This window comes from Ruditapes philippinarum, unplaced genomic scaffold (genome assembly GCF_026571515.1).
Source record: "Ruditapes philippinarum isolate M1 unplaced genomic scaffold, ASM2657151v2 ctg13543_1_1_1_1, whole genome shotgun sequence".
NCBI lineage: Eukaryota > Metazoa > Mollusca > Bivalvia > Venerida > Veneridae > Ruditapes > Ruditapes philippinarum.
In genome coordinates, this window is record NW_026858693.1 from 8145 (window position 1) to 24409 (window position 16265).

General features: G+C 32.3%; 2 protein-coding genes across 3 annotated transcripts; one reads left to right on the forward strand and one right to left on the reverse strand.

The window, feature by feature from the left end:
• Nucleotides 1-1175: 1175 nt before the first annotated feature.
• On the reverse strand, nucleotides 1176-13432 carry LOC132753970 (bystin-like). 2 transcript variants are annotated; one of them, XM_060744545.1, is made up of 10 exons: nucleotides 13256-13432; nucleotides 9822-9907; nucleotides 8038-8155; nucleotides 7158-7290; nucleotides 6390-6532; nucleotides 5420-5517; nucleotides 4520-4598; nucleotides 3631-3696; nucleotides 2985-3193; nucleotides 1176-2202 (listed from the first exon to the last, which is right to left on the reverse strand). In XM_060744545.1, the coding sequence occupies exons 1-10, from the start codon at nucleotides 13385-13387 to the stop codon at nucleotides 1968-1970; spliced, it is 1299 nt and encodes a 432-aa protein (XP_060600528.1). In that variant the 5' UTR covers nucleotides 13388-13432; the 3' UTR covers nucleotides 1176-1967. The 2 variants fall into 2 exon arrangements, with proteins under 2 accessions (XP_060600528.1, XP_060600527.1); XM_060744544.1 differs by having other exon boundaries at nucleotides 1178-2202; nucleotides 8038-8158.
• A 119-nt stretch (nucleotides 13433-13551) lies between these two features.
• LOC132753971 (uncharacterized) lies at nucleotides 13552-15644 on the forward strand (the record flags this gene model as incomplete). Its single annotated transcript, XM_060744546.1, is given in 2 exon segments — nucleotides 13552-13743; nucleotides 15305-15644. A coding segment is annotated over 1 exon segment (94 nt), but the record flags the coding sequence as incomplete, so codon positions are not given.
• Between the last annotated feature and the right edge of the window lie 621 nt (nucleotides 15645-16265).

Consider the following 16265-nt stretch of genomic DNA (forward strand, 5'->3'; position numbering starts at 1 on the left):
CAGTGATTTGGGAGAAGTGACTCGATGTCATTTTTCATGCAGTGAACCTAGCTAAGGCTATATAGGGCCGCATTTTACAATAGTTTGAAAAAGTACATATATTATATATATGGAGCATTTGATGAATGCACATAGTTCTCTAACAATTCTTCGACAAAGTAACAGGAAACAGTTAATCAAGACAAACTCAGTGATATAATTGAGGTGAAAACGTGTGTCAATAGTAACTGGTGATGCTTTAAGCGTGTAAATAACTTTTATATTATTAGTTTATAAATATTTTGACAGGTTATATGACCGTATATTATACAAATATGGACTAATTTGACTCTTATTTAAGAGTCATCCATTTTTTTATCAGAATAATATATAACAACAAACTTGGCGTGACATCACGTCATAGCCTTGTGTCTTTCAGGGAATTCCAAAAAATCTATTTTTAGAAGAAAAACCGGTGAATATACTCTGAAAATCTATTTTTAGGAAAAAAAACAGTGAATATACTCTGATATTGACCTGTTATTTTTCACAAAAAGTTGCTTGTTAGCCAATCAGGGAAAGGCATTTCAAAGCTATTTATAGATAATATAATAAAAATGATTATTTAACATAACTCATGCAGCAAGGCGAGGGCTATATTGCAAACAACCGTTTATATATGGCCGGCCATATTACCTGTCAGACATATTTAGAACGAATATATAAATCATACAGCAAACGTCCTTTGTTTTAGGCAAAATGAAAATCAATCCATAAATTGACAACAGTTGTGTATGTAAGATAATATAATCATCCCGATCGTCCAATGAAATGCCATGTTCTAGCCCTAATAGAGTCTCAACCATGTTTGTTTATGTGGCACCAGTACTAAGCCGAGAGTTTTAAATAAGTAATAAAAAGTGTTTTTTTTTAAATTTAGCTAAGTGACATTACGCTTATCCAAGAGTAGATAGTGAGTCAGGGGAAAGACAAAATAAGTTAACATTTTTGCCATAATTCCTTTCCTGCCAAAATCTATGTTTATTACGTGACAAATGCCTGTATATGGCCGACATATCCAAATTCAGCAAAATAAATCAGCAAAATAATGAAAAACTTTAAGAAACTTTTAACAATATCATTTATTCATTTTTAAAATCAGACATTCAACAACAGCATAATGTTTCATAATACATATAAAACAAAGGTAAAAAAGAGCTGGTGGTCGAACAGCATACTCGACTATTCTCAGTGTTTGACAGTAAAAATAAGATTCTGGGTAATGTAGAGTTCAAAAAACTTAAAGGGCCATAATTCTGTCATAATCCATGTGAGAATTATGAGACTTCACATGTGACCTCCTATTATGTCTTAAGTTTCAACCAATTCGCTTCAGTAGTTTCCGAGATACCAACTTGCAAGCAGAAACTTAAAGCTACATGCCTCCTGATGAGTCAAATATTTCAATAAAATCAAACTTGAGAAAAATGTACTAAGATGTAAGGAAAAGTAAAAAGTTTCAAGATTCAAGTTATATTTTACATACTATGTGCGATTAATGACTGATTTTTCAGTATTTACAACTTTATTTCTACTGCGTTACTAATGCAGTAAAGGCTATTTATGCATATTTTGACCACTTTTTGGTAATTTACGTGGTTTGTAAGTGCCATTGATAATGTGTAAATTGCTTTCTTTTGATAACTTCACAATATTACACATTCAAATACTTTTTCAAAATTGTTCATGAAAATAAGCATGAATCTGGAGGCATGCTGCTTCAACCAACCTGTGACACCGACACCTAGGTGAGTACAATAGCTCTCCCTATTTTTCAAATAGTTTCAACCTATTCCCTTCAATAGTTTTCAAGACACATGTACCAACTTGCAAGCAGAAACTTAACCAAAGTGTTACACCAGACCTATGCCAAGGTGATCACAACAGCTCTCCCTATTTTTCAAACAGTCAAGATAAAAAATTGTCAATCAGTCCCCCACATACATTCTTGTCCCTCCCCCGTCCCCCACTTCTAAATCCCGACACTTCGAGTGCGCCAATTCTCTTCTCACCTCAGTGGTGATAAGTTCGTGAGAATGTACACGTAAAAGTTCCATCATTGCCTCTTTCTGCTCACTAGAGATGTCTTCTTTGTATCTTTGTACAAATGTTAACATACTTTGATGCCATAATACAGGCAGCTCTCTCTTGTCTGTTGTGAACCTGGAATAATTAATTTATAAATTCTTTAGTTAAGAAATAATATATCTTCAACGGTGATTTTATCGCTAAATAAAATCACTATTTGGACTTCTGATGCGAGGAATTATATGTTTATATAGGAATTATATGTATTACGCTTCCATATAAAGAAAAACAAATCATTCAGGGATTTTTTAAGCTATTTTGGGAAATAATGGAAATGATTTTTACGGCATTTTCATAAATTTGAAAAAAATTTAAAAAGTTAAAATAAAAATACCTTTAACATGACTTTTAAGATTAATGTACTAGGATGACAATGTTACCCTTTTTTACTTCTTTACGGAACAAGTCAAAACAGTTACAATTTAAAACAATTTGATTTTTTTTTAGATATGTTATGAATACTTGGAAAAAAAAAAATTTGGAAAAAAAAACAACAACAACCAATGTATTTGAGATTGGGTAAGGCACCTTACATTGGCCCTTATGTATAGGAAGAAAATGCCCTGCCCTATTTATACACTCCTGCAGTCTTTGTCACAACAGTTACAGAGCATTTAAGTTCTTCAACTTGAATATGTGAAGTCACTTATAATATGCAAAAATTTCTCTTACTCAAGAGTTGCACCAAAATTATGAATATTTTAACAATATCAATATTTTTTTCGTATTTCTGATTTAATTTTTTTTAACTGGAGATGCAATGTAAACAAAATTCAGTTGTTTTTTCAAAATCAAAAGCTCTAAAGGAAAATCTTATCGTATAAAATTTAATATTTTTTCTTCTTCTATACCCTCACCTTACAAAGTGGAAGACCAAAGCATCAACGACTCTGTATGGCAATGCGTACTTCTTATCGCACAGTGCTCTGATAAATATACTGTTAGCGCCATTGTAGTCCATCTCCGCAATTTTCAACATGGCCGCCGCCGAGTGTAACATCGGGATAGAGTTCTTCATTAGAATACTTGAAATTATCACAGCTTCCCTTAATGTACAATTCCCTGCCTAGAAAAATGAAGGAAATAAAGGTAGGGATGATAATATCATAAGCAAACACAATATTTAAACACAAAGGTCTAAATTGTTTTAAAGTGCAAAAGTTTTATTTAATGCATCTTTTTTTTTCTCCATATAATGACTTGGACTCAAGGCTGTAAAACTTTTTAATTCTGTCTTGAATCTGTCTTTTCATTGGTCAATATACACCATATAACCTATAAAATTTCAAATTCTTACATAGCTCAACTGTCGCACTCAAAATGTAAAAATATGCAAAATATTTTAAATCATACAGTCAGACTCAGGGTTACATTGAAAATCATAGTTTTGTGCAATTCTTAGCCTTACTGGACTTAAAAGCATTTATTCACTTTTCGATTTTGGGTCACTTTGCACAATGATTATCATTATTGTATCAAAATTTGGAACCTTTTTTCACCTACCTCACAAAGTGGCAATAAAATTCCTTTGAAGAAAGCAGCTGGTTTGAATAAAGCCTTTTTAAGTGCCTAAAACATAAATAATATATATACATTTATATTGATATATTACTCTTATAAATAAAACCTCTGTCAAAAGAAAAGCAATGGCAAGAGATCTCAAATTCTGATGAAAATCATATGCTTAGATTACTGATGTTACATTTTTTTATGTTGCACCAACACTGTTCATTTATGTCTGTAAAAAGTCATTATAATGATGTTATATAGTCACTTCAGGGTTGTCCTTTCCAGGTGGCTAGAGGCAAAAATGATTGTCTCAAATGCTTTAATTGGCCACCTCAAACCTTAAACAACACTCTTTGTTGTGTGTGATGAAACCAAAGCACGACTGCCTTAAATTCAAAACGAAGTCTTTTAACTTTCTCATTTTTTTTTTAAAATGATAACTGCTATTTCAAAATACATTCATTGACCACATTTTAAACTAAGTATGTGTCAAAACAGGTTTGTTCGGTTTCTTTTTCTTAACACATTTTTTAGGGTTTTATCTCACAGTTGCCCCATTTTATCCGCTTTCCTAGACAACAAACCAGTAATAACCAATTTCTTCTCAAGTTTCCAACTATTATTTCCACACAACTTCTGAATCAGCAGTGAGAGACAAATGACCATTACAAGTAGACTTAATGCTCGACATAAAATTGTCGCGTAGAAATTTCGCCCCAACCGAGGGTCAAACAAACCAGCCCTGGGATTAGAACACACAATCTCTATGTCTACATCCACACGAGGGGTTTGACAGAAAAGGAAAATTTGTAGGTTGAGAAGCAAACAGAAAAATAACCAGCTGATTGGCCACATTAAAAAATGTATATTTCAGAATAAATACCTGGTATAAATGAAAGTTTAATCTCTTGTACTCAGATATGTCATCCCTTATCCTAGGTAACAAAACCAAGTTAAAAAATCTGAAAAGTAAAAAAAATAAATAAATGAAAACAAGAACATAAACCCTAAGCTTGCTGGTGGAAATTGAATCTAGTCATGTGACCAAAGCAGACCAAGATGGGAAATTCTATCATATTTAATGTTATATTTGACTAAAACAGTGTTAACGCTTGTCCATTAAAAATACTAAGTAAAGCTGAAAAGGGGCATAACTCCAAAAATATCGCTTTCAGAATTATGCCCCTTTTCCTTTAAGCTGAATAAACTGTCATAAGCTCATAAATTAATCAAATATTATCTTTATTTAAGAGTCTGCAGTAGAAAATCTTTAAAGTACAAAGATAGTCACAAAGCCATGATCAATAAGCAGAAAGTCTGAACACTAAAGATTGTTTAACCTAAAACAGTGAATTTTGTATGTGATACATCTGACGTAAATTATTAAACTTGTTATAAACTAGGGCTGTCATTTAAAATTGCAATACTGATATAATATCATCGATATTCAACAAAAAATACAATATTGAATATCCATACAATTTCATACTCGTTTCTTCATGTCCTGTGAAAAATATCTCTCTACTTTGCGTAACGGGAAAAAGTCACTTTTCTCATTTTTTCTTACCTAGCTTGCATACTGGATCATTCATTTTTTAAAATTCTATAAATCATGATAACAAGAAAACATACTTTCTTTTAGTATTCTATACATACACCATGATAAGAAGTTATCACATTTATTCAAATGCTCAAGCTCTTCAGTTCGATTTATCATCGATATATTGATGCAAATTTTTTTTATCAATGACAGCCCTACTATACACTTATTGTTTACTCTTACCTTTGAGCCATTTTGGCATTTAGATTAGAAGTAAATATTCTGGTTGCCTGGTACATAGCTGCTGCAGACCATGTCTCTGGCTCTGTTAGATATAATATCTAAAATATACAATGACTTTACTGTAGAATTGGATTTATTCACATTAAATCAATATCCACTAACATTTATGAAAACCAATGTCTTTAAAATTTTATAGTTATCATGAACAAGCATAAAATTGCAAATATCTTGTTTTTCAGCTACAGTTTTGATTTAACATAATTAAGATGACAAAAAACTTTTTGAACACCCCCCCCCCCCCATTGAAATTTTGAACAAAGTGAATACTACTGTATTTTTTTGTTATTTTTTGTTTGGTTTACATCACATCAATAATGTAAAAATTATAGGCTAGTAAATTCCAAAATTACTGTGGAGGAAGACTTCAGGTGCTCCTCTGTGCATTATTTAAGTCATGAGCAGGAACCTAAGTAGAACCACTAACATTTTGTAAGCTAGATGGAAATCTTCAGAAACATGCATACAATTCACAGTCTTTGATACTAATAAATTGTCCTATGCATACAGCTCTTGTTACAATTAAGTCTGTTTTATAATTGATTGTCTCTATGCATAAACATGATTGTTCTACTCAGGTGCCTGTTTGTGTCTGAAATAATGCACAGAAGACATAAAAGATGGAACATCCCCATATGACTTATACTGTGGCGGTGTGACATAAAACTCAATCAAACAAACAAACAAATATACATAAGCATGAATTGGATTAACCCAATGGGGCCATTAGCATCCCAAATGACAAATGTAAAAATCCAATGGGTAAACTCGTATGTCTGTTAATAAATCAAATTTACCAATCAAGAATGGTTTATCATCTCTGACTATTGCCACAATTTAAAATATATTACTACCACTACTCAAAATCACCTATGGTAAAACCTATTTGCATAATAAATGGTACCAAACTTACCTGTTCCCAGTTTCTAAGGGAAGGTATAACTTTGAAAGCTTTGGGTAACTTTCCACTACGATATCTCTGTAGAATCTGCCTGATACTTTTGTACATATTGACCAATCTTTCATCCAGCTGATCTAACTGTACACTGGCATTATCTAAAATATAGTTTATGTAGTTTTAATTATATCTAATGATAAAGAGCACCTGCAAATGAATAACATATTTTCATTTGTCTGACCAAAAAGCTAAGATACAAAATTGAACAGGATTGTGTCTTAAGGGCACAAATGTCCCCACATTCCACAGTTTGTCAGTTTATGGATGGACAGCAGAACTGAGGGGAAAAGGCAAATATATATACCACACCCCTATGTAGCGGAGACATAAATGATGCAGTTTGGGGTTTCATATGGTCATTTCTTTTTCTGATATTCTTGGTGGGTGGAAACGTTTTGCCTTACATGTACATATAAGGCATAAATATAAGACACATGTAGAACCTACATGGAACAAAATAATGATATTTAATACAAATCACATGAATGGGTTTCTCACAAAAACATTTATAAGTCACATAAACTTTTTTTTATAACTTTTAGATGTCTTGGAAATATAAAGATCTGTTCAGCTTTTAAATCTTATAAGTGAAACCAAGATCTTTCTGTCATACAAAATCACATTTTTAAAGTTAAAATTATTGGACTGAATATATCTATCATATTGTCTCTATTTCTTTTTTTTTTCTTTCCAAACTTAACATATTAGCGTTATTTTATTCACCTGTCATTTGGCTCTGAATTTCTGTTTTCTTCTCTGTAAGTTTTTCCTGTATGATATCGGCCAGTGTGCGTCTAGCTGGAGGATTATGGGACATGAACTTTGCCAGGGCTTCTTCATCTTCATCATTTACTTCCTGGTAAATATATAACAAAACAAAACATTGAGGTTTTACTACAAAAAACATTCAACTTATAATTACTTGTATCTAGTCACATATTAATATATTGAGGGTCAAGTGCAAAACTGTTTTTAAGTTCTTCTTTATTTAATATAAATAACTGCAGTTTTGCAGTCAACCCTTGATATATATATCTTAAAATAACTTGTCACAGGTTTGGTTTAAAATTTGTTTCATTGCAACATTACTTAAGACTGCACAGCATTTAACTTACATTCAAGTCTGCCTGTAACACACAATGGATACCACATTAAAAACATGGTTTGTTTGCAGGCCATCTGATTAATGCTCCGAGGCTCTCAAAGCTCAGCTCCATTACTTTAATTATTTCGTCAGAAATATATTATTTGTAGAATACCACACATCAATTTTCTTAACATGCAGGATAGCTTTTCCCTCAATTTCAAGTAGCAAAGCATATCATAGAACCCAAACTTTTCACTATGATTGCAAAAACTCTCGCTCATCAAATCATTGCTTATAAAAGCTTGGCCTGATTCAACAATTCATTTAATGGGTTCAAACCCTTCAGGGGCAAGTTGTTTCCTTGAGCAAGAAACTTTACACTTGTAGCTCAGGACGGGTTGATTCCAAAAATGGATTTGAAAGTGTGTCTATAAGCTTACAGCTTCCTTCACAATTAAACTTAAATAAATACTGTAAAAACAGTTCCAAAATATAAATTCTCATTTCAATTCTTACAATCTGTTCATAAAATTCTTCATGCTCCTCCTCCTCATCAGATTCCTCCTCATCAGACTCCGCCCCCTTCAGTCTAGCCCTGCCCAACTGAATTTGTTGAGGCTTCTTTGCTGCAATGCTGCTGAAAATTTTATATCAATGTATTAGAATGTATAATTGATCAAAAGTAGAAGTATCATTATTATTCTAATCATATCATTAACTTCAGGAATGTTACACATTTGGTAAATTATAATAAATAATATTTTAAAGAAAGGATCTGCATAAAAGTGTACCTGATAATTAATCTTCAAAAGAAAATGTAACAGATTCTTTACTAAGCTTAAGTTAACATAGATCTACCTTTTTTCAGAACAGCAGAAATTGAATTTAACTATAATTTTTTAAAAAATTTCATTTTAAATTTCTTTAAATTTCATTTCAAGTTCAAAGGAAATTTTGCTTCTGAAAGGATCTTTGCAATTTCATCAGACTGCCAGGTAATAAGTAATAAATTGTCACACATAGAGGATATTCAAGTTTTTTCTATAAATACATGATTTATTTTCATCGAGTGGTATGAAAATAAATATTTCATGAGTGGCGGTAGCCACGAGTGAAATATGGTAATTTTCATGCCACAAGATGAAAATAAATCATGTATTTATAGAAAAAACTTGAATTTTCTGTTTATTATATACATTTTTATCTTTTTTGACATTAAAATTTGAAAGACTTTCCCTTAAATTTTGTGTACTTGCAAAATTTAAAAGAAAGTAGTCCGGCAAGACACCAGTGAAAATACGGAAAATATGTTTCACTGCAGTGAAAAATAAATTTTTACAGTGAAAATACGGAAAATGAACATACGCATTTTATTTCATCAATATTTCTCAATATTTCATTTATAAGTATATAATAAATACATTTAGTATATATTCAAGATTTTTTTTTTTGGTATGAAATTTTAGTTGAAACTTGTCAGAGCAACAGATAAGGTGCGTATTTGCGTATTTACGCAATTAATTTTATACAATACAAAATTGATTTTTAAAGAATGCGTATCAAAACCCATTAAAAAAAAAAAAAATACGCAATTGTCTTAAAAACCTGTGCGTATTGTCATTTTCATCACCGCAAAATTAATCTGTCGTATGCTCGTAGTTTTGGACAAATTATATCGATATGCATGCTATCCGAATATTCCCGAATTAATGCTAACTAATCAACGGTCTGCGGTCTTCGACGGTCCCCGGTCTCCAAAGACCGACTTAGCCTTATCAATAAAACATGAGACCGTCGATTTGTCTACTCAGGCCGACGGTCTGGCAGAGACCGTTGATTTTGCGGAGACCGTCAATAAGTAGGTCCCAGCTGTATCAATAGACGCTTTGAAAGCATTATGGCGTCATACAAAAGGGAAAATGATTTGAAACAAAGCAGTAATAAATAATAAAAAATCAGTCAGAAAACGAACTTGTTAAAAATATTATGAAAAATAACATGAGCATTTTATATAAAAAATAAAACAATTGTGAAAAGTTCTAGTAAATTGTTAAATTAATCCTATTTTTTTTTTAAAACAGTTTAAATTTTATTGATATTGAAACCATTAAATTCATATCTTCATAATTGAATACCCAATTGATCTTGAAATCATAGGGTATTGAGTTTTGGAATACCCTATTAAATGGAGCCAATACCCAATTCCAAAGGAAATGATGGAGTAATACCCAATTCACTTTAAAAGCTTATCTGTTGCTCTGCTTGTATCCCAATATTATTCATTACAATATTATATGTACCTGGTTGCCCCATGTTCCTCTTCTAACTCTTCTTGCTGTTTTCTTGCTTGATCCAAAATCTTTTTTGACAGTTTATCATCTACATACTGAAAGTAATATGGATTTATTATTACTGGCATTAACGTAAGAACAGATTAAACTAAAAAAACAAAACAGATTAAGATTTGTCACACATTACCATGTCCATAAAATCAGAAAATAAACATGTATTTCATTGATAAGAACTATAATTATATTGTAATGATTATAATTATAAATATCCTTTTTGATAAAATAGCACATTAAAAAATAACGTTTGTGATCAGAGTTTAACAAAAATGGTGGACGGGATTTTCCAAACGCCGACGCATGCGCCGTGGTCCCTCTTTACGTTTGGAGATTTTCTGAGCGCTCGGATGATAGGTTGAACACTACCAATTTATTCCTTTTGTTTACAAAGAAAAATATGGTTTACAACTACACTTAACATCATACATGTTATGACAAAACCATAATTCATAAGAACTTTCCGCGCCATAGGTAGCACCTAATTTCATATTAAGAATGGCCTGTTGTCTGCTAATTTGGAAACTGCCAATCGGTGTATTGTCATCAAGTGCAAAACTTTGTTTATTACTAAGCGAAAAATAATTTGTGCAATGCCAATAAATTAAATATAAACTAGAAATGTGTCAATAGGACACAGGTGCCCCCACCGCGACACTGTTCTGTCAATCTTTTTACTAAGTCAAGGGAAATAACTCTACAAATACTGGATAAATCCACAAGCGAAACCCCAGGTGCAAATCTAAAATATGCTGAGCAACCTGCCCATAAGGTTTATTGACTATGTCAAATCCTTTTTGAGAAACTTGCGACACAAGTTGAAAATTGCAAAAAATTTCTAAGTGAAGGGCAATAACTCTAAAAATACTAAATAAATCCAGATGAAAATACCTGGTGCACAACTACACATGCTGATCAATATTCCTGTAAAGTAACATGACTCTAGGTCAAATACTTTTGAGTTATGTGCGACACATGTTGAAAATTGCCAAATTTTACTAAGTCAAGGGCAATAACTCTGAAAATACTAAAAATATCCAAACGAAAATACCAGGTGCACAACTACACATGCTGATCAACATTCCTGTAAAGTTTCATGACTCTAGGTCAAATACTTTTTGAGTTACATGCGACACAAGTTGAAAATTGCAAAATTTTACTAAGTCAAGGGCAATAACTCTAAAAATACTAAAAATATGCACACGAAAATACCCAGGTGCACAACTACACATGCTACTCAACATTCCTGTAAAGTTTCATGACTCTAGGTCAAATACTTTTTGAGTTACATGCGACACAAGTTGAAAATTGCAAAATTTTACTAAGTCAAGGGCAATAACTCGGAAAGGGCAATAACTCAGAAAATACTAATAATATCCAGACGAAAATACCCAGTGCACAACTACACATGCTGATCAACATTCCTGTAAAGTTTCATGACTGTAGGTCAAATACTTTTTGAGTTACATGCGACACAAGTTGAAAATTGCAAAATTTTACTAAGTCAAGGGCAATAACTCTGAAAATACTAAAAATATCCAGACCAAAATACCCAGGTGCACAACTACACATGCTGATCAACATTCCTGTAATGTTTCATGACTCTAGGTCAAATACTTTTTGAGTTACATGCGACACAAAAGTGAACGGACGGAAGGACGGACGGACCACTAACAAAGTTTGCACTCTTACCCTATGCTACGACCTGATGTAAACAATACGTTCGCACAGGGCATGCACGGTGGTTAAATCCCACCCATTTTATTCGATTAAATTCTAGAACAACCACTACTTTCGGTTTCAATTTTGCTGACAAGGAACAGTTTGAATCAACGTAAGCGTTAATTTTAATTGCAATGTCGAAAACTTTGCACTACACGGCGTAATTTTCATTACATATCCGGTATTATCACCGTCATAATAGTTTTTATTCCAGTCGGTCAAAATGACGGTACACATTTACATGTAAACAAACAGATTTAACTTCTTAGACAATTTAAATAAGGAATGGACACACGGTAAACTCTGTTGCAACGTAAAGTATATTCATAAACCTGTTTGAGAAAAATTGTCTCCGTGTTCAAATAAATTTCAAAAACGGGAAAAAAAGCAGTCTTTTACCGATACCCTCAGGGCTCCAGATAATTTTTTAGGGCAATGAGTATTTACTCATTGATTTTTTTGTGAATGAGTAAAACTTGAAATTTTATCTGAAATTTGACAGGAGTATTTTTACTCCTTTAAATGTATGTAAAAGAGTAAAACATTTATTATGCTTCCATGTTTATTGCATTATCATACTTGTAATACAAGATATGTCAAAGTCATTTCTTTTGCTTTTTGGACTCCCTTGGTTTATAATCTTGCATTTCCAAACGCGTTTTATCTGACTGTTGCTCATACGGGGCAGCGCTAATTATTTCATTAATTAAAACCTTTGCCGATTTTTTTCGGCCGGAAATATGAGTCAATCGTTTTAACTTTTGACAGCGACATTGTACCGGATGTTTATGAAATTGCGTTAATTCCACCACCTTACTATACATACGATAACATCCGATGATAGTCGGAACTACAGGAAGTTACCGTTAGACGTTGCAAAGCATTCATACGAAGTTAATTCCACCACCATACTATACATACGATAACAACCGATGATGGTCGGAACTACAGGAAGTTACCGGTAGACGCTTGCAAAGCGTTCAGTAAGATAATCGCCGAGTTTACTTTCGATTACGTTTACGCGAAAGAAATGTTGCTCAATGCGTAACCTGAATTTTGTGTGCGTTTTCATACGCTTAAATTTTGTTTTGAATGCGTAAACGTGTTATTTCCATGCGTAATTTACGCGTATACGCATCTTATCTGGAGCCCTGTACCCTGCAACAGAATCTTACTATTCTGACGAATTAAATTGACTTTATAACGCTCGTATACAATAATTGATTGATCGATTTTCATTATATTTATTTTGTAATACCTATCATTCAGTATGCAATCAAACAAAACCAAGTTTTCCTACATTCAAGGAAACTGTAAGTTAGGACGAGCTTTCAAAACGAACAGGTAGCAATTTCCAACACGCTTACCGAAACTCCAACATGGCGGCTCAACGTGGCTCATTTGCATAATTTATTCATAAATGCAGGAGCATAGAACTTTGTTAGTGCGGACGGACGGACAAGGGTAAATCTAAATGCCCGCCACTAACGTGGGGGCACAAAAAACATATAGTGTTACGCATTGTAAATTGTGTCAAAAACTGATTTTGAGGATAAAATTGCCTTATTCTAGTTTGTGAAAACACGACTTTCTTAGACCTACAGTCCTACTGATAGTCACATACATCGCGAAAACACATAAAATTCAGATATATTTGATGATGATACCTCGTCATCTTTTTCTTCCTTTCTTCTGATCTTTGTTCTGCTAGATTGTTTTACATTGTTGTCATCCAATACCTGATCTGCAAGAGAAAGCCCACCAGGTCGGGTCATTTTTGCTTTTTTAACTTTTCCCATTTTCGTTTCGCGTGGCGGAACCGGAAGTTAAAAGTTGCAATCAGGGAGCGTTTTTTATTTTTGTGATTTTATTTTACACTTATCTGTAGTTATTTATATTGAAATGCATTTTCAGTTTATATGATATGAAATTAGTTTTAGTTTACAATTTTAAAATTTTCTTATAAGACTCGAAGAGGTGTGAATAGCAGAATTTTAATAACTTATCCCAAATATTAAAATCGAAAACGAAAGTAGAGATGGGCATGAGATGATGATTATTTATAGGATCTTATCATCAGGTCAAGAAGTGGGTGTCCATCTGTGAACATTATAAACGTGGATGTTTTAGTGTTTTTGTTTTATCTGTGAAACAGGTAGACATTTTATATCTATCTTATTGCATGTCACTCAATGAAATAAAAACGCATCCGTGTTAAATTTACATCAGATTCTGTACATTGTCACTTTTTAGCAAATTTCTAATTAATATTTTCCGGTTTCGGGTCGTTGATATTATTGTTGTCTTCATTTGCTTAATGGTATGTATAAAATTACGTCAAACAGCAATTTATAATGTATAACAGAATAATCTTTTTATTATTAAGAAATATTAAGACTGGGAGTCCTAAAATATTTATGATTATGAAAAAAATGTGAGACCATGACTTGACATAAATTAACTTTGGCTATTTAACCTATTTCAATACCATACTCTTTATAATAAGCTCATTAAGATGTTGCCAATGTGACATTGGGAATTAAATTATCAATTATCATATCAATTCCACCAGAGTTTAGATTCTTTTAGCTTCCTCAATTATCAGTCTACAATAATGTGATTACTGGACATAGGTCATCTGGCATGACAAGTTAGTGCTACACTTACTAGTAGTATCTTGATGTACTCCAGTCACCAGTTCAAGTTATTGTGTTATTATGATAAAAAAAAATGATATGGAAAAAAATTGAAGTATAATACATGTATGTTATGCACCTTGTTGTCAGTCTGTCAATCAGTTAACAATTTTCATGTGTGAACAGAAAGAAGGAACTACTTGGCTGAAATACTACTTGGTAATGGGGCAATGTGCTGAACAAGGAACATAGAACAAAAAATTGTGTCACATATAGCTGGCATTTTTACTCATTTCCCAGAAGCACAAAAATTTGCCTACAACAAATAATAATAATAATAATATTAATGTAGCTAGAAAGTTGCTTTGTAACCTGAACAATATAACAAATCAAAAAAAAGAATGAAAAAAGCAAAGAGTGTGTTAAAAGAATTAATGGTATTATGGTACTTATCAAATCTTACTAGAAATATACTGCAACAATGTGACGATGTGACTTAAAAGAATTAATATGGTACTTATAAAATCTTACAAGAAATATTCTACAACAATGTGACAATGCATTAATAAGTTATAATATCATATGATTTTTCATAGTTATATGTTTCAGTTATTTATACTTTTGTCATGAATACAAATTGCTAATATGTAAAATGATTTTGATGTCTGTTGAAAGTCTTAATACAAATCTGCTCATAACTATGTGATTTAAGATATGGAAATAACTACATTATATGTAAATGTCTATTACAATCAGATATCATCACCTTAGTTCTGTAACACGTTAATTCCTATTTAATTATATAAAGAGGTAACCCGTTACAGCCCTAAGGTAACAATATGTATCATCTTGGGAAACTTGTATTATTTCAGATTATTTGAATAATGCCAATTTACAAAAGATTATATTTTTTGAAATTTGTATTATTTTAGATTATTTAAATAATGCCAATTGCCAATTTTTTTTTAAAAGTTATTCATTATCTTGTGAAACTTGTATTACTTTAGATTATTCAAATAATGCCAATTGGCAATTTTTTTAAAAGTTTTTCATTATCTTGTGAAACTTGTATTTTTTCAGATTATTTGGAGTACTTGTGAAAGAACAAAGAGTGCTTTCATACATATCTTAGCAACATGGGTCCAACATTATAGAGAATATTGTGAGAACATGTAGAAGTAATTAATTGTTTGAAGTAGCAAAGAAATAGACACATGCTGAACAAATCACAAGCACCTGCTACCAGAATCTAGGAAATTTATATTACAAATCATCATGGCATAAATTTGTGATAACTTGTATGTTAAAGCTGTAATTGTTGGAAGAATGAATAAGTTTAGTGTGCCTAATGCTTTGGCTGAGGTGGTGTTGCTGTTAGGGGTGGATGAAAATACAGGATTGGTTCCCGTGCCTGATTCTGTAAGTAACTTATCATCATTTAAAATTTTGTTGTACATTTTATCAACCACAGCTATGATAATTATACCCCCACACAACAAAGTTGTAAGGGGGGTATACTGGAATCAGCTTGTCCGGCCGTCCGGCTGTCCGTCAGTTTTTAGCTCACCTGTCACAAAGTGACAGGGTGAGCTTTTGTGATCGCTTTTCGTCCGGCGTCCGTCGTCCGTCCGTCCGTAAACTTTTACTTTAAATGACATCTCCTCATAAACCACTAAGCCAATTTCATCCAAACTTCACAGGAATGTTCCTTTGGTGGTCACCTTTAAAAATTGTTCAAAGAATTTAATTCCATGCAGAACTCTGGTTGCCATGGCAACCGAAAGAAAAAACTTTAAATATCTTCTTTTAAAAAACCATAAGAGCTAGAGCTTAGATATTTGGCATGAAACATCATTCTTCTAGTGAGTGTCTACCAAGTTTGTTCAAATAAAAGCCCTGGGGTCAAAATTGGCCCCGTCCTGGGGGGTCATTGATTTTCCCTATATGCATATAGTAAAAACTTAAAAAATCTTCTTTTAAAGAACCCAAAGAGCTAAGATATTTAGCATGAAACATGTTCTAATGGGTGTCTACCAAGTTT